Source organism: Carcharodon carcharias, chromosome 3 (genome assembly GCF_017639515.1).
Source record: "Carcharodon carcharias isolate sCarCar2 chromosome 3, sCarCar2.pri, whole genome shotgun sequence".
Classification (NCBI taxonomy): domain Eukaryota; kingdom Metazoa; phylum Chordata; class Chondrichthyes; order Lamniformes; family Lamnidae; genus Carcharodon; species Carcharodon carcharias.
The window spans coordinates 48130104-48157096 of record NC_054469.1 but is presented as its reverse complement, the minus strand read 5'-3'; the positions used below and the strand labels follow the sequence as shown (position 1 = coordinate 48157096).

General features: G+C 42.3%; 1 protein-coding gene across 5 annotated transcripts in view; it reads right to left on the bottom strand.

Moving 5' to 3' along the window:
- The window catches only part of LOC121275835 (integrin beta-1-like), a 129543-nt gene that overhangs the window by 24963 nt on the left and 77587 nt on the right, over positions 1–26993 (bottom strand). For all 5 annotated transcript variants that reach the window (XM_041183522.1, XM_041183524.1, XM_041183523.1 and 2 more), the window contains exons 4-11: positions 26294–26510; positions 14205–14375; positions 13875–14113; positions 13306–13464; positions 13094–13189; positions 4620–4709; positions 4374–4514; positions 475–677 (exon numbers count right to left, since the gene is read on the bottom strand). In XM_041183522.1, the coding sequence (XP_041039456.1) occupies positions 475–677; positions 4374–4514; positions 4620–4709; positions 13094–13189; positions 13306–13464; positions 13875–14113; positions 14205–14375; positions 26294–26510 (1316 nt within the window). The remainder of the gene's footprint in view (positions 1–474; positions 678–4373; positions 4515–4619; positions 4710–13093; positions 13190–13305; positions 13465–13874; positions 14114–14204; positions 14376–26293; positions 26511–26993) is intronic.

Below are 26993 nucleotides of genomic sequence, written 5' to 3'. Positions count from 1 at the left end.
GTACAGCCAACCCATAAACCTAGAACCAACTTGGCTTTCCGTGAAAGCTGCTGGCTTTCCGTGACTTCGCTTCCACTGATGTCTCCCGGAATGAGTCTGGTCAGAGTTGGCAATCCTTCTCCTGATACTTGTTGGTTTGTGCATTGCCAGTTTCTCTTGCCACCTCAAACTGATTTGTGTTCAATTCTGCAGCACCAATACGACTCATCTTAAACAAAATGATTCACAAGAAAAACTTCCCCTTAAAGACAATCTACTACAAGAATGTGTTTTACCATTAATTCCCTAATTTGATAACAGCAAATTTTGCTGAAAAATCAAAACATCCTGAATCCAATATTGTAATACTTAAATAATGAAGGTGGCAATATAAACATTAAAAATATCCACTTTGCGGAATTTTTATTCATTACTATACCTATAGCAAGTATACACACTCTTAATAATTGATTCCTGAACAAATTGATCACCTACCTGCAAGCTCCACATTCAAATGTTCCATTACCCTGATGACAATCTGGGCTGTTAGGAATTCCCTTCTTGTGGCAGTCACATTCACAAACAAACTCCAAGTTAACTTCTACCTTCTCATTAAATCCCAGAGGTTTGATTTGAATAGTTGCCTTCTCTCCATTATTTGGGCATTTCTTTGCTGTGATACTTATGTTGAAGCTCACCTAAAAGGAAAGTGAATTTTATTTTTGTATATAAAGCAAGTTTATTTTTATTCTAAGATACTTCCAATTCAGGTATTATTGCACATTGCTTCAATGAAAAAGATATTAGTTCACATCAGCCTCAACACTAAGGTAAGATATAGCAGTCAGGTGCAGAGAAAGTCGGATGCAGAATAAAGCTCCCTTAATTTAACAGTCCTAACTTCAGGAAATTTTTATTTCTAATACTAGCGATATTGGTTTAGGTCAAATCAGGGGCACTTTTGTGCTTCAGCCCACACCAATAGGAGCTAGTTAGAAACTGGCCAAACTCATTGAGCACAGGACCTCTACATCCAACAGAGAATTCAACCAGCAAGGAAAACTTTCATCCCAATGCTTTGGACTGGACTTGCAACTAAATATACTTAACTGAAGAAGAGATAATTTCAACAATTTGAGGAGGGAACTGGCCAGGTAAATTGTACTCAAAGGCTGAAAGGCAGCAATGTAATGGAGCAGTGGTTGACCTTCAGAGAGGAGATGGTTCGTGTACAGGCTAGGTATATTCCCCCTAGAGGGAAAAGGGTGCAGCCAAAACCAAAGTTCCTTGGATGTCAAAGGAGTTAGACAACAGATGGAACAGATAAAGGGGGCATATGACAAATATCAGCTTGATAACAAAGGAGAATCAGGCTGAATATAAAAAGTACAGAGAAGTGAAAAAGGAAATAAAAGGGGCAGAGATAATCCAAGAATAGATTTGTAACTAACAAAAGGAAATTCAAAGGTCTTCCATAGGCATATTAACAGGAAGATAGTTGTGTCAGATGAGCCATGCGACCAGTTGGGGACCAAAATGGAGATCTATTTCTGGAGGAAAAAAAAGGCATGGATGAGGAACTAAACAAGTACTTTGCATTGGTGTTTACTAAGATGACTGCCAAAATTATGGTAAACAAGATTGCCAGGGTATAGGATGAGATATTAAAAAACAGGAAGGCTCTAGGAAGTCTAGCAGTACTTAAAAGTAGATAAGGTATCTGAACGGGAGACATCCGAGGTTCCTGAGTAAGCGCAGGCCACAATCTTCTAATCCTTCTTAAGATACAGGGGTGTGTCAAAGGACCAGAGAATTGCAAATGATGCACCTTGTTCAATGAAAAGGGAGAAGGGTAAACCTGGAAATAACGAGCAGGGAAGCTTCTGGCAAAAATAATCGGGCAGAAAATTACAGCCACTTGGACAAGCAAGGACTAAAACAAATTTAAGGGCAAATTGTGTTTAACTAACGATTGAGTTTTTTTATGAGGCAACAGAGGGTGATGAGGGAAGTGCAGTTGATGTTGTGTATATGGAATTTCAAAAGGTGTCTCAAAGTACCATGTAATAGGCTTCAAATTTGGTGATAGCCCTATGAGATAAAAGGATCAGTAGCAGGAGGATACAAAATTGGTTAAGGAATAGAAAACAGCTGTGGTAAATGGTTGTTTTTCAGACTTGGGGCAAAATTTTTACCTCGGTGGGTGCATACCTGACCCACTCGAGTGTAAAATGATGCACAGTGATGTTGAGCGAGGGCCCTGATGTCAACGCGCAGACATGCGATATTTTGGTCCGCATGCGTGAGTGGGAATTGGCAGCGTGCCTATCGACAATTAAAAGGCCTGTTCAGTCCATTAAAGTCTTAATTAACTTACAATTTTTGCTGCCCGTCCAACCTTACGGTTGGCGGGCAGGCTAAAAGGTCAAGCGGCCTTTGCATCTTTTAAGGAAACCTCATCCATGGGCGGGATGAAGTTTCCAAAAGCAAATAGAAATAAAATAAAAAATTTTAAATTTAAATAATAACATATCCCTGCTCATGTGACAGAGTTCTGCTCAGACATGCTGAGCCTGCCCGACAAGGGCTAAATTCTGCCCTCCGAGTTATGAAGTGGGGTTCTCCAAGGTTCACTACTAGGATTATCCTGTTTATGAAAAGCATTACTGACTTTGCCTTGGGGGTTCAAGGCACAGTTTTGAAATCTGCAGATTGCACAAAACCTGCAATTGCAGTAAACAGGAAGGCGACAGTAATAGGTTTCAAGAGGACATAGACATGGTGGTGGAATGCATGCACACATACATGGTAGAAGAAATTCAACACAGTGTGAGGTGAAAAATTTTGGTTGAATGAGGAAAGAGGATAAATGTTAAACTGCACAATTTTAAAAGGGACACAAAAAGACAGACACCTTAGGGTGCTTTCACATGAATCTTTGTTAACCTGTCCTGCCACCTCCAAAGCAGTTAATAAAGCATGTGATATCCTGGGCTTTAGAAATAAAGGCATAGTGTACAAAAGCTAGGAACTTATGCCAAATCTACATAAAACCCTAGTTCAGCCCCAGCAGGAGTACTGTGTTCAGTTCTGGGCAGCACACTTTAGGAAGGATGTGATGGCTTGGGCGAGGAGAGATTTAATAGTATGGTTCCAGGGATGAGGGATTACAGTTATGTGGATTTAGTGGAGAATATGGGGTTGTTCTCCTTGGAGCAGAGAAGGTAAACAGGAGAGTTGATATAGGGGTTCAAAATCAAAGGTTTTAGATAGAGTAAATAAAGTGAAATAGATTCCAATGGCTGAAGGGCTAATAACTAGAGGGCATACATTTAAGGTGATTGCCAAAAGTAACCGAGGCAAAAGGGGATAATCATTTTTGTTAAAAAGTGGTTAGGATTCGTAATGCACACCCAAAAGGGCAGTGGTTACAGATCAACACTCATCTTCAAAAGGGAATTGCATCAATATTTGGAGAAAAGTTGCAGATGTGGGGAATGGGACTAATTGAATTGCTCCCTGAAAGAGCCGGAACAAACTCCTCCTGTATTGTACTATTCTATGATTCTAAATCCTAAAGTTGAAATCTGTGTCTAATCTACTGTACCCACCCAGTCCTCAAGTCTGCCTGTCAATCGCTAAATCTACCTTTCATTTCTTATGAAACCATTCCTCCCAAATCAGCAACAAAACCTCTTGAACATACCATGTTTCTAGCATTGTGTTGCAAAGCCAAAGAAACTTTTTATAACTTAACAGTACTTTTACAGCAGCTCAGCAAAAAAATAAATATAGCTGCACAGAATGCTGCCCCAACAGCCTTGTGCATAAAGGAAATGCCAATTTTAAGCTACACAAGCCAAAAGGAAAAGAACAAACATTCAATTTACAAGACTTCTACTAGATTCAACTGGAGACAGCATCATGTTACTTGATGGTGAATATGGAAGTAGCAGCAAATGCAAGGGCAGAGGAACAACAACACTGACTTGGGTTGGCGACATGTATCAACACAGTATATTTTTGTATACTCACACAGATGCTGTGTGAACTGTAGCACATCTTCATCAATGCCAACTTTTCATAGGTGCCAAAAATAGATATAATAGGACCTACCTATATAGTGGGTGCATATATCTGCACATTATACAGGAGGAAGACCCAAGTCATGATCAAACATGAAGCTTTGGGGAAGCGAGTGGAGGATTTGAGAGAAGAGTAGCTTCTAAATTTGAAGTAAACTTCGTCTAAAGCTCAATATGCAAACAAACTGATAATGAGCTATCTTCCTGGCTCTCAAGTCTATACCACAGCAAGTGTATATTTCATCTGAACAGCTATTGATCAAATATTTCATAAAATGTTCATGTGAAAAAGGATCAACTAGACCTTACCTCGTCGCCAATTTGAATGCCTAAACACTTCCTGCCATTTTCCCCTGTATGAACGGTATTATTTTTACAATAGGCTGTATAATGTATTGACACTCCTTCTGGCAATTTGCTATTCTCGAGGATAACCTCAGAAGACAAAGCCTGTTAAAAAAAATAGAAGTGTTGCTATCACTGTATTTGTAAGTATTAGAGCAGTGACATTAAATAAATTTTGATGCAAGGGTCAACTTTATGGTCAGTACTTACATGATAAGCATCAAGGATCAGCTTGATTACATTACTGGAGTTGGATGACAGAACACCCACTTCAGATTTTGGAATGAGATCATGGAGTGCCTATTAAAAATAGAGCAACAATATTAAATGCAAGTTATTAAATGATAATATTAATTCTCAAGCTCCCAAACATTTTCATTTTTTAAAAAAAGTATTAATTTGAGATCAATTCTGCCTTTTCCGTGGGTTCAGATGAATGGGAAACAGCTTGGCAAAAGGGATTACATGAGCTCTGAAATAATTGAACTCTCACTTAGAAGGACTAAGTACTCTAATTCCATTCTCCATACTGAAAACCTAATCCAAAATTTAACAATCCTGAAAAGTAACTTTAAGCTTAAGAGTTGAACAACGCGTGAGCAAACTTGGAACAGAGGGAAGCATCGGTGAACAAAACCAAGAACTAAATATTTAATAAATTGGCTTGGAGTAGGTCACAGGGCTTTTTGCACTCTCTTCACCATTCAAGACCATGGCTGATCCTTGACCTCAACTCTATTTTTCCCACTCAATTTTCATATCCAATTGTCCAATACATTCAATCTCAGCCTTGAATATACTCAATAACTGAGCATCCACAGCTCTCTGGGGACAGACAATTCCTAAAATTCACAATCCTGAGTGAAGGAATTTCTTATCTCAGTATGAAATGGCTGTCGCCTTTACCTGAGGTTATGTCCCGAGTTCTAGTCTCTCCAGCCTCGGAATATCTTTCAGCATCTAACCCATCAAACCCTCAGTTTTCTGGACTCCAGTCAGCATGGGCCTGTTCTATTCAATCTCTCTTCATAGGACAACCCTCTCATATTGGAAGAATCAATCTTGGTTGCACCTTATGCTGGGCAAGCATATCCCTTAAGTATAGAGGCTAAAACTGTGAGCTAACAAAATGAATGAAAACTTTAAAAAATTTTATTTGCTTTAGTCGAAAGTCCCATTAATAGTGTATCTGATACATACACTGAGTTAGTAACATAGGGGAAAATCAAGGCCCAGAGCTGCCTCAGGGAGATTAGTTTGATCTTTAAAAATTTGAATAAAGGAAAAAAAAAATTTTAAGACATCCCCTCAAGTGACAGTGTCACATGAACTGGGACATGTCAATGAATTTTATTAAAATTTTTATTAAACTTTAAAAACCTTCATGAAACCTCATCCCGCCCATGGATGAGGTTTCATGATAAATGCGAAGGCTGTCTGGGCTCTTCGCCTGCTTGCCAACCTTAAGGATGGACAGGCAGCTCAGTTAATTATTTTAGTTGGAATTTAAATGGCTTTAATAGGCCTTTGACAGTTCAGTGGGCGCGCAGCCGACTCCGGTGCGCACCCACCGAACTAAGGATCTGAATGATGCACGATGACGTTGGGATGCCTGCCCGATGTCACCACACATCATTTTACACGTCGGGGAGCAGGGCCCACCGCTGCTCACTGACCCGAAGATTCTGGCCATACTTCAGTAATCCATTGCTTTGTTGCAACTTCATGGCCTTTAGAAGTTTCAAGCAACTTTACAACTTCTAACTTTAGTATTAGATAATCTGAGATACATTACAGCTTTACTTCCCAATGTATATCACTTGTGACCGTATTAAATTTCAGCTGTCACAGTTCGGTCCATTGACTTTATTTTAGTGTCTCAAACTTGACTACTACCTCCTTTAGTATTGTCTATGAATCTGGCTAACTTGCATTGAACTGAGGCCTGAATTGCCATTTGCTTGGTTTGGATGAATGAAAAATGCAACATTAAAAAAATGGTTGCATTAATTCCAAGCTGAGGCAGCCCACAACTTTTTTTTTATTATTAAACAGTGCTGGCATCAGTGCCCTGGCAAGTTACTGATGCTTCTTTTTGTTGTTAAAGTTCTATCCATTTTTAGATTTTACTCTATACCTTAAATAGGTTAAAATTCATGTAATTGCCTTTCATGTAGAAGTTTGCCAAAGATTTTCAGGAAGTAGACCATGTCATAATGAGTTTTACAGCCAAACCTTATCCCAGCAGTTGAACAGGCAATCTAGTTTAACACCAGGGCAGTAGTAAAGATGTTATGCACTCACAGTCAGGGCAGAATTTTAGGAAACAATATTTTGGCCTTGGAGGGTGTACAGTGCAGATTTACCAGGATTAAAATATCAGGGCAACTTGCATAAATTTGATTTGTACCCCCTTGAGTTTACAAAGTTAAGTGATGGTCTAATGAAGTATTTCAAGTGATTAAAGAATTCAGTAAGGTAGATACTAAGAAACTATTTCATCTCTGGGGAATCCAGAACAAGATGTAATCTTAAAATTAGAGTTACATAATTTTATAGTGAAATCAGGAACCACTTCACACAAAAAGTAGTGGGAATGTGTAACTCTCTCTCCTTCAAAAGACTATTGATGCAACGTCAACTGAAATTTTGAGGGTCAACATCCACAGCTTTTTGTTAGGCAAATGCATCAAAGGATATAGAGCAAAGACAGAAATCTAGTTGAGGTACAGATGGGATATGTTTGAGGAGCAGAATGGCCTTTATCTTTCTTCATTTGTGGGATCTGGGCGTGGCTGGCTAGGCCAGCATTTATTGCTCATCCCCAATTGACCTTACGAAGGTGGTGGTGAGCTGCCGTCTTGAACCACTGCAGTTTATGTGGTGTAGGAACACCCAGTGCTGTTAGGAGGGAGTTCCAGGATTTTGACCCAGCAACAGTGAAAGGATGGTGGTATAGTTCTAAGTCAGGACGGTTGAGTGGCTTGGAGGAGAAATTCCAGGTGGTGGTGTTCCCATGTGTCTGCTTCCATAGAAACATAGAAAATAGGAGTAGGGGTAAGTCATTCGGCCCTTGGAGCCTGCTCCGGCATTCAATATGATCACAGCTGATCCCCTATCTCAATGCCATAAACCTGCTCTCTCCTCATAACCTTTGATGCCTTTAGAGTCCAGAAATCTATTTCCTTCTTAAATATATTCAGTGACTTGGCCTCCACAGCCTTCTGTGTTAGAGAATTCCATAGGTTCACCAAGTTTCTCCCCATCTCACCTAAATGGCATACCCCATATCCTGAGACTGTGACCCCTTGTTCTAGAATCCCCCAACTAGAGGAAATATCCTCCCTGCATTCAGTCTGTCCATCCCTGTCAGAATTTTATATGTTTCAATGAGATTGCCTCTCATTCTTCTAAACTCCAGTGACTCTTAAATGCCCTCTGAAATGGCCTAGTAAGCTACTCAGTTGTATCAAACTGCTACCAAGTCTCAAAAAAAGGAATTAAACCAGGTGGGCCACCAGGTATTGACCTAGGCACTGGAAATGACAATGGCAAACTCAGCCCTGTCAATCCTGCAAAGTCCTCCTTACTACCATCTGGGGGCTAGTGCCAAAATTGGGAGAGCTGTTTCACAGACTGGTCCAGCAACAGCCTGACAGTCATCCTCACGGAATGATATCTTACAGATAATGTCCCAGACACCATCAATTCAACCCCTAGGTATGTCCTGTTCCAGCAGCAGGACAGACCCAACAGAGGTGGTGGCACAGTGGCATACAGTCGGGAGGGAGTTGCCCCAGGAGTCCTCAACATAGACTCCGGACCCCATGAGGTCTCATGAGATCAGGTCAAACATGGGAAAGGAAGCCTCCTGCTGATTACCATGTACTGCCCTCCCTCAGCTGATAAATCAGTGCTGAGAAGCACTTAGGGTGGCAGGGGTGCAGAAGGTACTCTGGGGTGGGGACTTCAATGTCCATCACCAGGAGTGGCTCGGTTGCACCACTACAGACCAAGCTGGCCAAGTCCTAAGGGACATAGCTACTAAACCGGGTCTGCAGCAGGTGAGGGAACCAACAAGAGGGGAAAAAACATACTTGAACTCATCCTCACCAACGTGCCTGCCGCAGATGCATCTGTCTATGACAAAATCAGTAGGAGTGACCACCGTACAATCGTTGCGGAGACGAAATCCCACCTTCACATTGAGGATACCCTCCATCGTGTTGTGTGGCACTACCAACATGCTAAATGGGATAGATTTTGAACAGATCTAGCAACTCAAGACTGGGCATCCATGAGGTGCTGTGGGCCATCAGCAGCAGCGGAACCGTACTCGAACACAACCTGTAATTCACAGTCTTCATGGCCTGGCATATCCCCCAGACTACCAGTACCATCAAGCCAGGGGATCAACCCTGGTTTAATGAAGAGTGCAGGAGGGCATGCCAGGAGCAGCACCAGGCATACCGAAAAATGAGGTGTCAACCTGATGAAGCTATAACACGGGACTACTTGTGTGCCAAGGAGCATAAGCAGCAAGTGATAGACAGAGCTAAACTGATCCCAACGGATCAGATCTAAGCTCTGCAGTCCTGTCACAGCCTGTCGTGAAAGGTGGTGGACAATTAAACAACCCACTGGAGGAGAAGGCTCCAAATATCCCCATCCTCAATGATGGGTGAGCTCAGCATATCAGTGTAAAGGATAAGGCTGAAGCATTTGCTACAATCTTCAGCCAGAAGTGCTGAGTGGATGATCCATCTCGGCCTCCTCTGGAGGTCCCCAGCATCACAGATGTTAGTCTTCAGCCAATTAGGTTCACTCAACGTGATATCAAGAAACGGCTGAGAGCACTGGACAGTGCAAAGGCTATGGGCCCTGACAACATTCCAGCAATAACGAAGACTTGTGCTTCAGAGCTTGCCGTGCCCCTAGCCAAGCTTTTCCAGTACAGCTACAACACTGGCATCTACCTGGCTATGTGGAAAATTGCCCAAGTATGTCCTGTCCACAAAAAGCAGGACAAATCCAACCTGGCCAATTACCGCCCCATCAGTCTACTCTCAATCATCAATAAAGCAATGGAGGGGATCATCAACAGTGCTATCAAGCGGCACTTGCTTAGCAATGACCTGCTCACTGGCACTCAATCTGGGTCACTCAGCCCAACTACATTACAGCAATGTTTCAAACATGGACAAAAGAGCTGAATTCCCAAGGTGAGGTGAGAGTGACTGTCCTTGACATCAAGCCAGCATTTGACCAAATGTGACATCAAGGGGCCCCAGCAAAACTGGAATCAATGGGAATCAGGGGGAAAACTCTTGTAGTCAAAGCTAGCACAAAGGAAAATGCTTGTGGTTGTTGGAGGTCTGTCATCTCAGAGCCAGGTCATCACCACTGGAGTTCTTCAGGGTAGCATCCTTGGCCCAGGCATCTTCAGCTGCTTCATCAATGGCCTTCCTTTCATCATAAGGTCAGAGGTGGGGATGTTCGTTGATGATTGCACAATGTTCAGCACCATTCGTGACTCCTCAGATACTGAAGCACGTCCATGTCCGAATACAGCAAGGCCTGGACAATATCCAGGCTTGGGCTGACAAGTGGCAAGCAACATTTGCGCCACACAAGTGCCGGGCAATGACCATCCCCAACAAGACAGAATCTAACCGTCACCCCATGACGTCCAATGGCATTACCATCACAGAATCCCCCACTAACAACATCCTGGGTGTTACCATTAACCAGAAACTGAACTGGACTAGCCATAAAAATACTGTGGCTACAAGAACAGGTCAGAGGCTAGGAATCCTGTGACGAGCAACTCATTTCCTGACTCCCCAAAGCCTGTCCACCATCTTCAAGGCACAAGTCAGGAGTGTGATACAATACCCTCCACTTGCCTGGATGAGTGCAGCTCCCACAACACCAAAGAAGTTTGACACCATCCAGGACAAAACAACCCACTTGATTGGCACCCCATCCACAAACATTCACTTTGTCCACTACTGACGCATAGCAGCAGCAATGTGTGCCATCTAAAAGATCCACTGCAGGAATTCACCAAGGCTACTTAGATAGCACCTTCCAAACCTACGACCACTACCATCTAGAAGGACAAGGGCAGCAGATGGATGGGAACACCACCACCTAGAAGTTCCCCTCCAAGCCACTCACCATCCTGACTTTGAAGTATATCACCATTTCTTCACTGTTGTTGAGCCTAAATCCTGGAACTCCCTTCCTAACAGCACTGTGGGAGTACCTACACCACATGGGCTGTAGCAGTTCAAGGCAGCAGCTGACCCCCACCTTGTCAAGGGCAACTAGAGATGGACAATAAATGCTGGCCCAGCCAGCGGAGCCTACAGCCCATGAATGATTAAGCGCTGCTCCTTGCAGTACCCCATTCTGAGAAAGACCCATTTATTTCTATTCTGTTTCCTGTCTGCTAACAAATTCTCAATCCATGCCAACGTATTACCCCCAATCCAACGTGCTTTAATTTTACACACTAACCTCTTGTGGGACTTTCTCAAAAAAGTTTTCTGAAAGTCCAAATATACCACATCCACTGGTTCTCCCTTATCTATTCTACTAATTACTTCCTCAAAGAACTCCAGTGGGTTTGTCAAACATGATTTCCCTTACATAAATCCATGTTGACTTTTTCTAATCCCGTTGAAATTTTCCAAGTGTCCTGTTATCACATGCTTTATAATAGATTCTAGCATCTTCCCTACTACTGAGGTTAGGCTAGCCCATCTGTAATTCACTGTTTTCTCCCTCCTTTTTTAAATAGTGGGGTTACATTTGCCACTCTCCATTCCGCCAGGACTGTTCCAGAATCTACAGAATTTTGAAAGATGACAACCAACGATGGCCACCTCCTTTAGAACACTGGAATGCAGATTATCAGGCCCTGGGGATTTATTGGCTCTCCTTTTTCCTTCTAGATGGTAGCGGTTGTGGTTTTGGTAGGTGCTGCCTAAAGAGCCTTGGTGAGTTCCTGCAACGCATCTTGTAGATCAGGGGTCGGCAACCTACGGCACACAAGGTGATTTTCAGCGAGATGATCATCCAGTCTGACAAGCTGGAGCCACCTTCCTGACAGGCCACTTTAAAAGAAAAAAATCAGAACCGGAGAGTTCCAATCTTTTAAAAGCTGGTCTGTCAATGTCAATTTCACCGAGTTGCTGTGCTCCTGTTTCCGACCTTTGGGCAGCTTTGTGGTTCCGAAGCCTTCCAGAGAATTGAAACTACCTGAAGGTCAGCAGCAATGTGGCAAGTGTCAGGAGAGAGCTCTTGGTTGAAAATGTTGGGTGAAATCCCTGCAATTGTAAAACCGATTGGATGCTGTGTGTTTGGCGGGAGGCGATTGGGGGCACACAAAACCTTAAATTAGAGTGAATAAATGAAGACTTGCATCACCAGTTTTGAAAGGTTGCTGATCCCTGTTGAAATGGTACACACTGCTACCATTGTGCGTCACTGGTGGAGGGAGTGAACGTTTGTGGAAGGGGTGCCAATCAGGTAGGCTACATTGTTCTGGATGGTGTCAAGCTTCTTGTGTTGTTGGAGCTGCACTCATCCAGGCAAGTGGAGAGTATTCCATCACACTCCTGACTTGTGCCTTGTAGATGGTGGACAGGCTTTGGGGAGACAGGTGAGTGAGTTGCCGCAGGATTCCTAGCACCTGACCTGCTCTTGTAGCCACAGTATTTATATGGCTTGTCCAGCTGTTTCTGGTCAATGGTAACCTCCAGGATATTGATAGTGGGGGATTCAGTGATGGTAATGCCATTGAATGTCAAGGGGCGATGGTTAGATTCTCTCTTGTTCAGATGGTCATTGCCTGGCACGAATGTTATTTGCAACTTGTCAGCCCAAGCCTGGATGTTGTTCAGGTCTTGTTGCATTTGGATATGGACTGTATCAGTATCTGAGTCGTCCCAAATGGTGCTGAACATTGTACAATAATCAGTGAACATCCCTACTTCTCACTTGATCATGGAATGAAGATTATTGAAGCAGCTGAAGATGATTGGGCCTAGGACGCTACCCTGAGGAATTCCTGCAGTGATGTCCTGGAACTGAGATGATTGGCATTCTCCTTCTGCCATTGTTATGTTCTTATGAATATAACTTTGCCAAATGTAGTGCCCTTTAAATAAGCCATTCAACATAAGCTCAATTTATATTTTCCCATGACTTGGAAGAATAGAAAACACCCTGAGAGACTACTTCAATCCTAATATCCTAACCAACATTTCTTTATCAACCAATCATCAAAAGGCGTAACTTGTCACTCATCTGATTTATTAGCAGAATCAGGTTTGTAAATTGCTTATGGAGTAATGACCATATTGGAAGACAAGTAATTTATTGGTTCAGATATGTTTCAGAACATCCTGAAAAATGTATTACCCCACTGTATAAACACAGGATTTCTTCCATAATGTTTATTACTTCCCCATCCCTACCCCATACTATACAGGATGTTACTTAAGCATTAAATCCTCCTGCCAAGTACAATCCTGCAGTCAACTGGCATTACTGAATGGGTTTTTAGACTGTCTTTTTGCATGTTAGATTCCAGAAGATTTAGAATTATGTAATGATGCATACAAAATATAGTTGTATAACAATTCTGAAATTTTGGCGTATTTGGAAGCACTTACCTTGTACACACCCTTGAACTCTTCTGTGACAGCAAAGATAGGCTGAATATTGTTGTCACTAAGTTTCTGCACCAAATGAGCAATGGATGGATAATCCTGTTGGCAAAATTTCAGAATTACAGGTAATTTGATTTTACAGGATATTCAATGTTTCACACAAATTATCCTAAAGACAGGCTGAATAACTATATAAAAGCTAATGGCAAACTTACAAAATGATCACTCATGGTGTAGAGACCCTGTGTATCGAGATGGCAATTCCCATCATTTGGTAGAACAATGCCACCTAATTTACCATCTCCAGCAAAGTGAAATCCTGCATCTGTCGAGAACACGAGCAAGCGAGTGACATTTCGCCAGCCAATTTTTTCCTGTGAGAGACAAAATTATTAAGGGGTGTCTCAAATCACTTCCTTCTGTGCTGTAAACTTACATAGTGTGCTTCAGAATAGATTTACTTTGGAAAAGAAATGTAGATGGAAACAAATGGCCCAGAAGAATGTAATAAGAGCATGCTGGAATGTAAAGGAGAGCATGGTGAGGAAATATTGGAAAAGCTTAAGTTTTCTAGTATAGGAAAGGGAGACTCAAGAGGAGTTCTATCAAATTGTACAAAATATTATATGATGTACAGATGATGTATAAATCCAAGCTACCACTGTAAAGCAGCACTAGAAGAAATGAGTGAAAATAAATTCAGAGCAGTTGAATACAAACTGTGGAATAATGAAGCAAGTTAAGGGACACAAAATACTAATAGGATTCAACTATTATCACTTACCCCACAGACAGCCACCTGCATTATGGCATCAAAACCACCTTCTGGAGAGTCCAGGTTTCCAGAAATAGTTTGGTTGCTTACAAGTTCATTGAATTTTGATCCATCATTAGTCAATGATAGGACATTTTTGTAGCTGAATGGGCTTGTACATACTTCCCCATTTGTGCAAGGATTTTTCCTTTTGGCTGGGGTTGTGCTGATGTAAGGCATCACAGTCTTATCCACGAAAGAGCCAAATCCTAAATAACAACAGGTTTTTCATAAGATGAAGTGCTGTCTGTTAAATGTAAGGTGCCAGAAAAGGAAGATAAAATAAAAGATAATTTTTACCAATTCGAAAATCAGAAGTTATCTTCTGCATTTCAGTTTGCAATTCTGTTCCCAACTTCTTCACATTTTCCAAATCATCCTTCATAGAAAAAGAGAGGTCCATAAGATAATAGAGATCAATGGGATAGTCTTCCGCTCTCTTAAAATACAGTGGGAAGGTTTGCGGCTCTCCTGAAAAAAAGAATCCAAAAAAATTAAGTAGTAGAAATGGACACATGAAATGCAAATCCACAAGCTTGACATGGTTTAGGAAGATTTCTCTCAAGGGTACTGATAGTACTAAGTTTTGTACCACGTGAATTGTGAATGATTGAATGTTACAAATACGGCCCTTTTCATTCTATGAAAATGGTGCACAGGAAGAAAGAGTTCACACAGGTTAACGACATGTCTAAGACATTTGCATCCTTGCACTGACGCTTTAAATAATTTTAATCATTACAATGCCATACATACAATATACGTTATTACATTATATCTTCATTCTTGGATCAGAGAGATGGCACCAAGACAAAGTGACAATCCATAAAAAGTGACAAAAGTTTAAACTCAACAGTACCTATTAGTAAAACGGGGATTAGAGCAGTAACATGGGTGGAATTATGGCAAAGGGTTAGCTTGTGAACCGTGATGAGAAACCTTCAATGCATTACATACAAAGTGGCTACTCACAAGCATAATGAACTCCAACCCTGGTGGCTTTAGCCTTGATATGAAACAAAGAAACATTTTACTACCCAGTTCCTCAAATAGCTTAGTTAAGGTCACCACACAATTTTGTTTCCTGTGGCCAACTCTTAGGCCTAAACTAAAAGCTAAAGTTCTATGCACAACACAGTGATGCTCTGAAGCAGCACTGGGGGAGTGCCATCTTTTGAATCAGATATTAAATCAAGGCCTCACTATTCAAAGAGAGTCAGGCAACTTTTCACCAAACTGACCCTTTATCTCCTTTGTTGTTTATGGGGTTCTACAGTACACAAATTGACTGCTGCATTGATTATAGAATAACTTCAAAATTAATTAACTGGCTTTAAGTATTTTGGGACATTGGAGTATATAAAATGTAACATCGGATAAACACAAGTTGTTTTTTTCTTTCAAAGAAAGGTGGCAGATAAATTTTCGTACTGATTTCATACAGGAAGCATTAAAAATGACAAAAAATAATGAATGTGATCTAACAACTTCACTCCCCCATTCAAAATAAATGGATCTCATGTGCCAAAACATGGACTAGCAAAGAAAGAAATTTTGAAGATTAATTTAAGACTCCTGAGACCTGTGGATCAAACACATTTGACATCTGTATATTCAAATAAACAGATTAGCAGACTAATAACAGCTTGGCTTTGCATGGCCCCTAACCATATTTTCTATCAACAATGGACAGCAAGACAATCTATTTATTATATAGGCCATTATCAGGCTGGGTGATAAACTTAACCCAAGAATTTGAAGATACAAGATGGCCAGATATTCATATCCCAATCAGGGGATTGGTCATAAACAAAGTAGTGGTGAACTGTAGTTTTTCACCCTGGCCTGGACCCCTGCTTTTCTTGATATATAATGACCTAGGCTAGGGCATACAGGGCACAATTTCAAAATTTGTATATGACACAAAATTTGGGAAGTATTGTGAACTGTGAGGAGGATCATGCTCAACTTCAAAAGGACATAAACAGGGCTGGTGGAATGGGCAGACAACTTAACGCAAAGAAGTGTGAAGTGATTAATTTTGGTAGGAAGAACAAGGTAAGGCTGTGTAAGATAAAGGGTGCAGGAGCAGAAGGATCTGGAGTGTGTGCACAATTCATTGAAGGTGGCAGGGTAAGTTGAGAAAGTGGTACATAAAGCATATGGGATCCTGGGTTTATAAATAGGGATATGGAGTACAAAAGCAAGGAAGTTATGATAAACCGTATAAAACATTGGTTCGGCCTCAACTGGAGTACTGATCCAGTTCTGGGCTCCAGGCTTTAGGAACAATGTGAAAGCATTAGAGGGGGTTCAAAAAAGATTCAGAAAGGTTCCAGAGATGAGGAACTTCAGTTACATAGAGGAGCTGGAGCTGTTCTTCTCAGAGAAATGATTAAGAGATCATCTGACAGAGGCGTTATAAATTATGAGGGGCCTGGACAGAAAAGGTGGGGACAAACTGCTCCTGTTGGTGAAAGGATCAAGAACCAGAGGACACTGATTTAAAATTAGTGGTAACTGAAGCAACAGTGACATGAGTAAAGCTTTTAAAAAAAATGCAAAGTGGTTAGGATCTGGAATGCACTGCCTGAGAGCACATTCCAGATACTAGCCATGCCTCTATGTCCATGCTTCCTCGCGTGGAGGTTTGCTAATACTATTGGGGCGAATTTAAACTAAACTGGCAGGGGAATGGGATCCTGAAAAGTAGTTCAGAGGGGAGAGAAGCTGAAATAGCATTAGAAGTTAAAATGCTAGTGAGTGAGTCTGGAGGGCAGAGGAAACATAGGCTAGATAAGAAAGAAGTGAGTTTAGCAAGGCTAAATGGAATATATTTTAATGCAAGGAGCCTGAAGAATAAGACAGGTGAGCTGAGGGCACAGATAGGCACGTGGAAGTATGATATCATAGCTATGACCGAGATCTGACTAAAAGGGCAGAGTTAGCAGCTCAACATTCCTAGTTATAGGGCATTCGGGGGGATAGAAGAGGAGGGCGGTGGGGTGCCGGGGCGGGGGGGGGGTTGCAATATTGATCAAGGAATCAATTATAGCAGTGAGGAGGGATGATATCTTTGAAGGATCAAATGAGGCCATATGGGTAGAAGTAAAAAACACAAAAGAGGCAAACACGCAGTCGGATGTGTACTATAGGCCCCCAAACAAACAGTCAGGGAGAGATAGAGGATCAAATATGTAATCAAATTTCAAAGAAGTGTAAGAATAATAGGGTAGTAATAGTAGGGGATTTTAACTGCCCAAATATTAACTGGGATAATTGTTGTGTGCAAGGTAGGGAGGGAGTAAAATTCTTAAGTTGCATCCAGGAGAACTCTTTTAGCCAGAAGGTAGAAAGCCCAAGGGAGGGGGCAGTTCTGGATCTAATATTCGGAAATGAGCCTGGGCAGGTGGGGCAGGTGGTAGGTGTATCAGTAGGGGAGCATTTTGGAGGTTGTGACCATAACTCAGTTAGATTTAGATAGTTATGGAAAAGCATAAGGTTGGGGCGGGAACAAAAGTTCTAAACTGGGGAAAGGCTAATTTGACTAAGATGAGATATGATTGGGCCCAAGTGGACGGGGAGCAGCTACTTGCAGATAAAACTGTGTCAGAGCAGCGAGAGGCATTCAAAGGGGAATACGTACAGGGCAATATGTTCCTATGAAGACAAAGTGGGGGACCAGGTCTGCAGAACCCTGGATGTAAAGGTTAGGATTAAGAAAAAAAAGAAAAGCTTATGGCAGATACTGAAGGCTCAATATGGCAGAGTCCTTAGAGGAGTATAAAAAGTGCAGATGGGAGCTTATATAGAAACATAGAAAATGGGAGCAGGAGTAGACCATTCGGCCCTTCGAGCCTGCTCCACCATTCATTATGATCATGGCTGATCATCCAACTCAATAGCCTGCTCCCGCTTTCTCCCCATATCCACTGATCCCTTTCGCCCCAAGAGCTATATCTAACTCCTTCTTGAAGACAATGTTTTGGCCTCAACTACTTTCTTTCTGTGATAGCGAATTCCGCAGGCTCACCACTCTCTGGATGAAGGAATTTCTCCTCATCTCAGTCCTAAATGGTCTACCCCATATCCTCAGACTGTGACCCCTGGTTCTGGACTCCCCCACCATCGGAAACATCCTTCCTGCATCTACCCTGTCTAGTCCTGTTAGAATTTTATAGGTTTCTATGAGATCCCCCCTCATTCTTTCTGAACTCCAGCGAATATAATCCTAACCGACTCGATCCCTTCTCATATGTTAATCCCGCCACCCCAGGAATCAGTCTGGTAAAGATTCACTGCATTCCTTCTATAGCAAGAACATCCTTCCTCCGATAAGGTGGCCAAAGCTGCACACAATATTCCAGGTATGGTCTCGCCAAGATCCTGTATAAATGCAGCAAGGCAACCCTGCTCCAGTACTCGACTCCTCTCGCTATGAAGGCCAACATACCATTTGCTTTTTTTACTGCCTGCTGCACCTGCATGCTTACCTTCAGTGACTGGTGTACGAGGACACCCAGGTCTCATTGCACATTCCCCTCTCTCAACTTATAGCCATTCAGAAAATAATCTGCCTTCCTATTTTTGCTACCAAAGTGGATAACCTCATATTTATCCACATTATACTGCATCTGCCATGCATTTGCCCACTCACTCAGCTTGTCCAAATCACACTGAAGAACCTCTGCATCCTCTTCAGAGCTCACCCTCCCACCCAGCTTTGCGTCATCTGCAAATTTGGAGATATTACATTTAGTTCCCTCATCTAAACCATTAATTTATATTGTGAATAGCTAGGGTCCCAGTACTGATCCCTGTGGCACTCCACTAGCCACTGCCTGCCATTCGGAAAAAGGCCCGTTTATTCCTACTCTTCGTTTCCTGTCTGCCAACCAGTTTTCTATCCATCTCAATACACTATCAATACACTATCCCCAATCCCATGCGCTTTAATTTTACACGCTAATCTCTTATGTGGGACTTTGTCGAAAGCCTTCTGAAAGTCCAAATAAACCATATCCACAGGCTCCCCCTCCTCAACTCTACTAGTTGCATCCTCAAAAAATTCCAGTAGATTTGTCAAGCATGATTTCCCTTTTGTAAATCCATGCTGACTCTGTCCAATTCTGCCACTTGGAATAGCTTCCAAGTGCTCAGTTATTAAATCTTTTGTAATGGACTTTAGAATTTTCCCCACTACCGACTTCAGGTTGACTGGTCTATAATTCCTTGTTTTCTCTCTACCTCCTTTTTTAAATAGCGGGGTTACATTAGCTATCCTCCAATCTGTAGGAACTGTTCCAGAGTCTATAGAATCTCGGAAGATGACCACCAATGTATCAACTATTTCTATGGCCACTTCCTTAAGTACTCTGGGATGTAGATTATCAGGAATAAAAACAAAAAAACTGCGGATGCTGGAAATCCAAAACAAAAACAAAAACAGAATTACTTGGAAAAACTCAGCAGGTCTGGCAGCATCGGCGGAGAAGAAAAGAGTTGACTTTTCGAGTCCTCATGACCCTTCAACAGAACTTGAGTTTGAGTCCAAGAAAGAGTTGAAATATAAGCTGGTTTAAGGTGTGTGTGTGGGGGGCGGAGAGAGAGACAGAGAGAGAGAAGTGGAGGGGGGGGGGGGGGTTGTGGTTGTAGGGACAAACAAGCAGTGATAGAAGCAGATCATCAAAAGATGTCAACAACAATAGAACAAAAAAACACATAGGTGTTAAAGTTAAAGTTGGTGATATTAGCACATTTGTTTAGATAATATCACCAACTTTAACACCTATGTGTTTTTTTGTTCTATTGTTGTTGACATCTTTTGATGATCTGCTTCTATCACTGCTTGTTTGTCCCTACAACCACACCCCCCCTCCACTTCTCTCTCTCTCTCTCCACCCCCCACACACACACCTTAAACCAGCTTATATTTCAACTCTTTCTTGGACTCGAACTCAAGTTCTGTCGAAGGGTCATGAGGACTCGAAACGTCAACTCTTTTCTTCTCCGCCGATGCTGCCAGACCTGCTGAGTTTTTCCAGGTAATTCTGTTTTTGTTTTTGTTGTAGATTATCAGGCCCTGGGGATTTATCGGCCTTCAATCCCATCAATTTCTCCAACACCATTTCCCTACTAATACTTATTTCTTTCCGTTCCTCTCTTTCACTAAACCCTGTGCTCCCCAAAATTTCTGGTATGTTATTTGTGTCCTCCTTTGTGAAGGCAGAACCAAAGTATGTATTTAGTTGGTCAGCCATTTCTTTGGTCCCTATCATAAATTCTCCTGCTTCTTGACTGTAAGGGACCTACATTTGTCTTCACCAATCTTTTTCTTTTCACATATCTATAGAAACTTTTACAGTCAGTTTTTATGTTCCTGCAAGCTTACTCTCGTACTTTATTTTCCCCTTCTTAATCTATCCCTTGATTCTCCTTTGCTGAATTCTAAACTGTTCCCAATCCTCAGGTCTGTTGTTTTTTTTTTAGCCAATTTGTATGCCTCTTCCTTGGACCTAATACTATCTCTAATTTCCCTTGTAAGCCATGGTTTGACCACCTTTCCTGTTTCACTTTTGTGCCAGACAGGAATAAACAATTGTTGCAGTTCACCCAAGTGCTCTTTGAATGTTTGCCATTGCCTATCCACCATCATCCCTTTAAGTAACGTTTCCCAATCCATCATAGCCAACTTGTGCCTCACACCAGTGTAGTTTCCTTTATTAAGGTTTAGGACTCTGGTCTCAGAATCAACTACGTCACTGTCCATCTTGATGAAGAATATCATATTATAGTCGCTCATCCCCAAGGGCCCTTGTGGAACTAGGATGCCAATTATTCCTTTCTCGTTACACAATACCCAGTCTAGGATGGCCTGTTCTCTAGTTGGCTCCTTAACGTACTGGTCCAGAAAACCATCCCATTTACACTCCAGGAATTCCTCCTCTATGATATTGTTACTAATTTGATTTGCCCAATCTATATGCAGATTAAAGTCACCCAGAATTACAGATGTTCCTTTATTGCATGCATCACTAATTTCCTGTTTAATGCCATTCCCAACATCACTACTACAATTTGGAGGTCGATATACAACCCACTAACGTTTTTTGCCGCTTAGTGTTTCTCAACTCTACCCATATAGATTCCACATCGTCGGAGCCAATACCTTTCCTCACTATTGTGTTAATTTCCTATTTAACCAGAAATGCAACTCCACCGCCTTTTCCTTTTTGTCTGTCCTTCCTAAATACTGAACGCCCTGGATGTTCAGTTCCTATCCCTGGTCACCCTGCAGCCATGTATCCGTAATCCCGATTGTATCATTCCTGTTTACATCTATTTGCGCAACTAATTCATCCACTTTATTGTGAATGCTTCTCGCGTTAAAGCACAAAGCCTTAAGGCTTGTCTTTTTAACATTGCTTGTCCTGTTATTACTTTTCACTGAGGCCCTGTTTGATTCTTGCCCTTGATTTCTCTGCCTATCACTTTTCTTATTCCCCTTTCTGTCTTTTCTTCTTCTTGTCCTTGATTTCCCCTCCTATGACTCCTTGCATAGCTTCCCATCCCTCTGCCATCTTTAGTTTAAACCCTCCCTGGTCACTCTAGCAAATATTCCCCTTAGGACATCAGTCCCGGTCCTGCCCAGATGTAACCCGTCCAGTTTGTACTGGACCCACCTCCCCCAGAACCTGTTCCAATGTCCCAGGAATCTGAAACCCTCCCCCTCACACCATTTCTTCAGCCACTTTTCATCCGATATATCCTGCTATTTTTACTCTGACTAGCACATGGCACCTGAGATCACTACCTTTGAGGTCCTACTTTTCAATTTACTTCCTAACTCCCTATATTCTGCTTTTAGGACTTCATTCCTTTTTTTATCTATGTCGTTTGTACCAATGTGTACCACGACCACTGGCTGCTCACCCTCCCCCTTCAGAATGTCCTGTAGCTGCTCTGAGGCATCCATGACCCTAGCACCAGGGAGGCAACATACCATCTTGGAGTCTTGTTTGTGGTCATAGAAATGCCTATCTATTCCCCTTACAATTGAATCCCCTACAACTATTGCATTCCCATACTTTTTACTCATCCCCTGTGCAGCAGAGCCAACCATGGCGCAACAAATTTGGCTGTTACCCCAAGCCAAGCCATTCCAGTACAGCTACAACACTGGCATCTACCTGGCTATGTGGAAAACTGCCCAGGTATGTCCTGTACACAAAAAGCTGGACTAAACCAACCAGGCCAATTGCTGCACCATCAGTCTACTCTCAATCATGAGTAAAGTAATAGAAGAGCTATCAAGTGGCACTAGCGTAGCAATAGCCTGCTCACAGATGCCCAATTAAATTCCACCAGGGTCACTTGGCTCCAGACTCATTACAGCTTTGGTTTAAACATAGACAAAAGAGCTGAACTCCCAAGGTGAGGTGAGAGTGACTGCCCTTGACATCAAGGTCGCATCTGACCGAGTGTGGCATCAAGGAGCCCTAGCAAAACTGGAGTCAATTGGAATCAGAGGGGAAACTCTCCGCTGGTTGGAGTCATACCTAGCACAAAGGAAGATGGTTGTGTGGTTGTTGGAGGTCAGTCATCTCAGCTCCAGGGCGTCAGTGCAGGCATTCCTCAGGGTAGTGTCCTAGGCGCAACCATCCTCAGCTGCTTCATCAATGACCTTCTTTTCATCACAAGGTCAGAAGTAGGGACGTTCGCTGATGATTGCACAATGTTCAGCACCATTCGTGACTCCTCAGATACTGAGGCACGTCGATGTCCAAATGCAACAAGACCTGGACAATATCCAGGCTTGGGCTGACAAGTGGCAAGCAACATTCGGGCCACACAAGTGCCAGGCAATGACCATCTCCAACAAGAGAGAATCCAACCATTGTCCCTTGACGTTCAATGGCATTACCATCACAGAATCCACCACTTTCAACATCCTGGGAGGGGTTACCATTGACCAGAAACTGAACTGGACTAGCCATATAAATATTGTAGCTACAAGAGCAGGTCAGGGGCTAGGAATCCTGCGACGAGTAACTCACCTCCTGACTCCCCAAAGCCTGTACACCATCCACAAGGCACAATTCAGGAGTGTGATGGAATATTCCCCACTTGCTTGAATGAGTGCAGCTCTCCCAACACTCAAGAAGCTTGACACCATCCAGACGAAGCAGCCCGCTTGATTGGCACCACATCCACAAACATTCACCCCTTCCACTACCAATGCACAGTAGCAACAGTGTGTACCATCTACAAGATGCACTGCAGGAATTCACCAAGGCTCCTTAGATAGCACCTTTCAAACCAATGACTGCTGCCACCTAGAAGGATAAGGGCAGCAGATAGATTGAACACCACCATCTGGAAGTTCCCCTCCAAGTCGCTCACCATCCTGACTTGGAAATATATCACTGTTCCTTCAGTGTCACTGGGTCAATATCCCAGAACTCCCTTGCTAACAGTACTGTGGTGTAACAACACCACATGGACTGCAGTGGTTCAAGATGGAAGCTCACCAGCACCTTCTCAAGGGCAACCAGGGATGGACAATAAATGCTGATTCAGCCAGTGAAGCCCACATCCCGTGAATGAATAAAAGAAAAGGATAATCTGAAATGAGCAAGGATTTTTCAATTGGCATGTGGGGGAGGGCCTGACACGCTGACGCATAAAATGACGTGCGATGGCATTGGGCATGCGCCCTGACATCATTGCACAGTCCCGTGATATTTCGTTCAGTGGGCGCTTGCCGGAGATGGCTGTGCGCCTGCCAATATTTAAGCAGCCTATTAAGGAAGTGATTAATGTAATTGTTAACACTGCCCGTCCAACCTTAAGGTTGGCAGGCAGGTGAAAAGGCCAAGTGGACTTCACGTTTTTTTGGACACTTCATCCACAAGAGGGATGAGGTTTCCTAAAGCTTTTATTAATTTAATGAAAACTTTTTCCTAAATATAAAAAACCATGTCCCATCTCATGTGACACAGTCACATGAGGGGACACGTTTAAGTAAATTTTTAATCCATATATTTAATATTTTCAGTAGCGATTCAATCTCCCCAAGGCACACAGGGAGATGGAAGAGCTCTTTCATGCGCATGCGCGAAAGAGCGCTGGCCCTGACTCTCTTTCCTTCCCCCGCCCGCACAGTTAGCGCTGAGCGTAACCAGTCACGTCTTACGCTGGGTGGACCTTAATTGGCCTACCCACGTAAAATGGCGGCGCAGAGCTGATTACGGGCGGCAAACAGCTCTGTGTTCGCCTGCCGCCTGAAAAAATTAAGGCCATGAAAACATTTGCAAGACTGCAGGATAAAGGCAGGGGAGTGGGGCTAGTTGACATGCTTTCGCAGAGAACCGCCACAGGCATCACAGGTGGATGACCTCTTTCCATGCTGCAACCACTCTATGATAATGTCAATGATTAAATTCCTTTCATTTGACATTGATTCATACAAACTTTACACATACACGCACAATATCTGCTATTTATAGAAGCTAAATATTTTGTCCATTCTTGTTTCCCATTTTTACTTTTCCAATATTTATCAACTTCTCTTGTAATGGCTATTATATATTCTGCTGCCACCACCAATGGCGGACTCTCACTTAAAATGTCTTACTTCATTCCTTTGATGATCTTAAATTTATCCAACTCTAGTTTTTTTCTCATAGTTGAAAGCCTAACTCCTTCTGTTGTTCTTTTAAAAAAAAGGTTTACCTTTTTGTTCAAGGAGCTGATTTTCCTGATTTTTGTTCACTGTAAATTGCCATTTTCCCAGGGTCAACACCCAAGAAAAGTGGGTCGAGTCCTGTTTTACCACAAAATGGCAAGGAGTAGAAGGAATGAAAATTTGGCACTCTTCTTAGAAACATAGAAATTAGGAGTAGGAGTAGGCCATTTAGCCCTTTGAGCCTGCTCCGCCATTCAGTATGATCATAGCTGATCATCTATCACAACACCATATTCCCGCTTTCTCTCCATACCCCTTGATGCCCTGATATCCAAAAATTTATCAATTTCTTTCTTGAATATACTTACTGACCCGGCCACCACCACCTTCTGTGGTAGAGAATTCCACAGGTTGACCACCCTCTGAGTGAAGACATTTTTTCCTTATCTCAGTCCTAAATGGCCTGCCCTGTATTCTGAGACTGTGTTCTCGACTCCCCAGCCAGGGGAAATATCCTCCCTGCATCTAGTCTGTCTAGCCCTGTTAGAATTTTATATGTTTCAATCAGATCCCCTCTCATTCTTCTATACTCAAGCGAAAACAGGCCCAGTCGAACCAATCTCTCCTCATACAACAGTCCTGCCATCCCTGGTATCAGCCAAGTGAACCTTTGCTGCACTCCCTTCATAGCAAGTATATCCTTTGTTAGGTAGGGAGACCAAAACTGCACGCAATACTCCAGGTGTGGTCTCACCAAGGCCTTGTATAACTGCAGAAAGACATCCCTACTTCTGAATTCAAATCGTCTTGCAATGAAGGCCAACATACCATTTGCCTTCCTAAATGCCTGCTGCACCTGCCTATTTACTTTCATTGACTGATGTACAAGGACACCCAGATTCATTTGTACATCCACATTTCCCAATATATCACCATTTAAATAAGACTCTGCCCGTCTGTTTTTCACACCGGTGTGTATAACTTCACATACATCCACGCTATACTGCATATGGCATGCATTTGCCCACACACACAACTTGTCTAAATTACCCTGAAGTCTCCTTGCATTCTCCTCACAACCCCGCCCAGTTTTGTGTTGTCCACTGAGAGTTAGAAAAATTGCGGTGGGTTTCTTAATCTAATATTGATCCTGAGAGGCAATGAAGAAAAATATAGGGTAGGAAGAAAAATGAAAGATAGACCCTTGCTAAGCAGAAAAAGTAGAAAGCTGCAGTCAGAAGCTACTTGTGAAAAGTAGACCTGGGGTGTCTCATGACCATTTATTCACAAAATTGGCCTGTACCCCCTAATTAACACATCAGGGTGCTTTGAATACCAAGGCGCTGAGCAAACGTGGACAGTTTTGAGATAGAGAACGTAACTTATGGTTGTGCTGTTGAGATGTTTATCAATTTCCTGCAATGTGGTGCTCAAGTATGCTATCCAGAGGAATAGGCAATTTAAATGTCAATAGCCCTGTGGCTAAGTCCGTCAGTGTTATTGACTGCTTGACAGTGAAGGATTTTCTGATGGCATAAAATAAGTTCTGAATGCCCAATGAAGTTTAGTACCTAACCACTTCACTCTGCCACAATTCCTTTTAGGCATAAATTTGAAGGGTTCTATTATTTGCAGTAGTACATACTAAGCTGAAATCAGATTCTACCTTATACCAAGTAACAAAATTCAAACCATGGAATACCTGATCGCAATTTCAGGGTTAGTTTCTGCGGTCGAATCTGTGTAATGTCTTTCAGCTCTACCTTCTCACCACTTGTACGGCCAGTAAGTTCTTTATTAGCATCTACACGTTGTGAACCTTTGGGATTTTCAATGTCTTTCACTGTACATCCTCTCTTTTTTAATGATTCTATGTCATCGCACCGTGCAGAGTTTGGTTCTCCTTGCTGCAGGAATTCCTACAAAAAAACAAAGGTATAAGATGCAAGTTCATGTGCTTGAGATGTAGATTAAGACTAAAATAAATTAACCACATTTTTAGACTTCTAACCTCATTTAGTACCTCCTAAATACTAAATTTAGTATTTTCTGTCATTTAATGCCATTACCATGCTCAATCACCCTGCTGAGCGAGTTAAGAAGCTGGGCAATGTGAACTAGAGGCAGAGGCAGCAGTTACGTCTTCATCTGGAGCTACCTTGATAGACTTTTCTTATCAAGACTGCCCATTATAAATCTGAGCAAGTCACATAGTTAAGATTCTGATTTACTGGGATGCCAATCACTTTAGTACTTCAGTATTATTCTCCCCATCCCCAAGTCTCTCAACATTAAGAAAGCTGTTCAATTTGTATTTTGCTTGACTTCCTGTACCAGAACTCCTGAAGTGACAGGCTCCCTGTCCTGCAACAGATGCCTCAGATATTTTAAGAAAAATCACA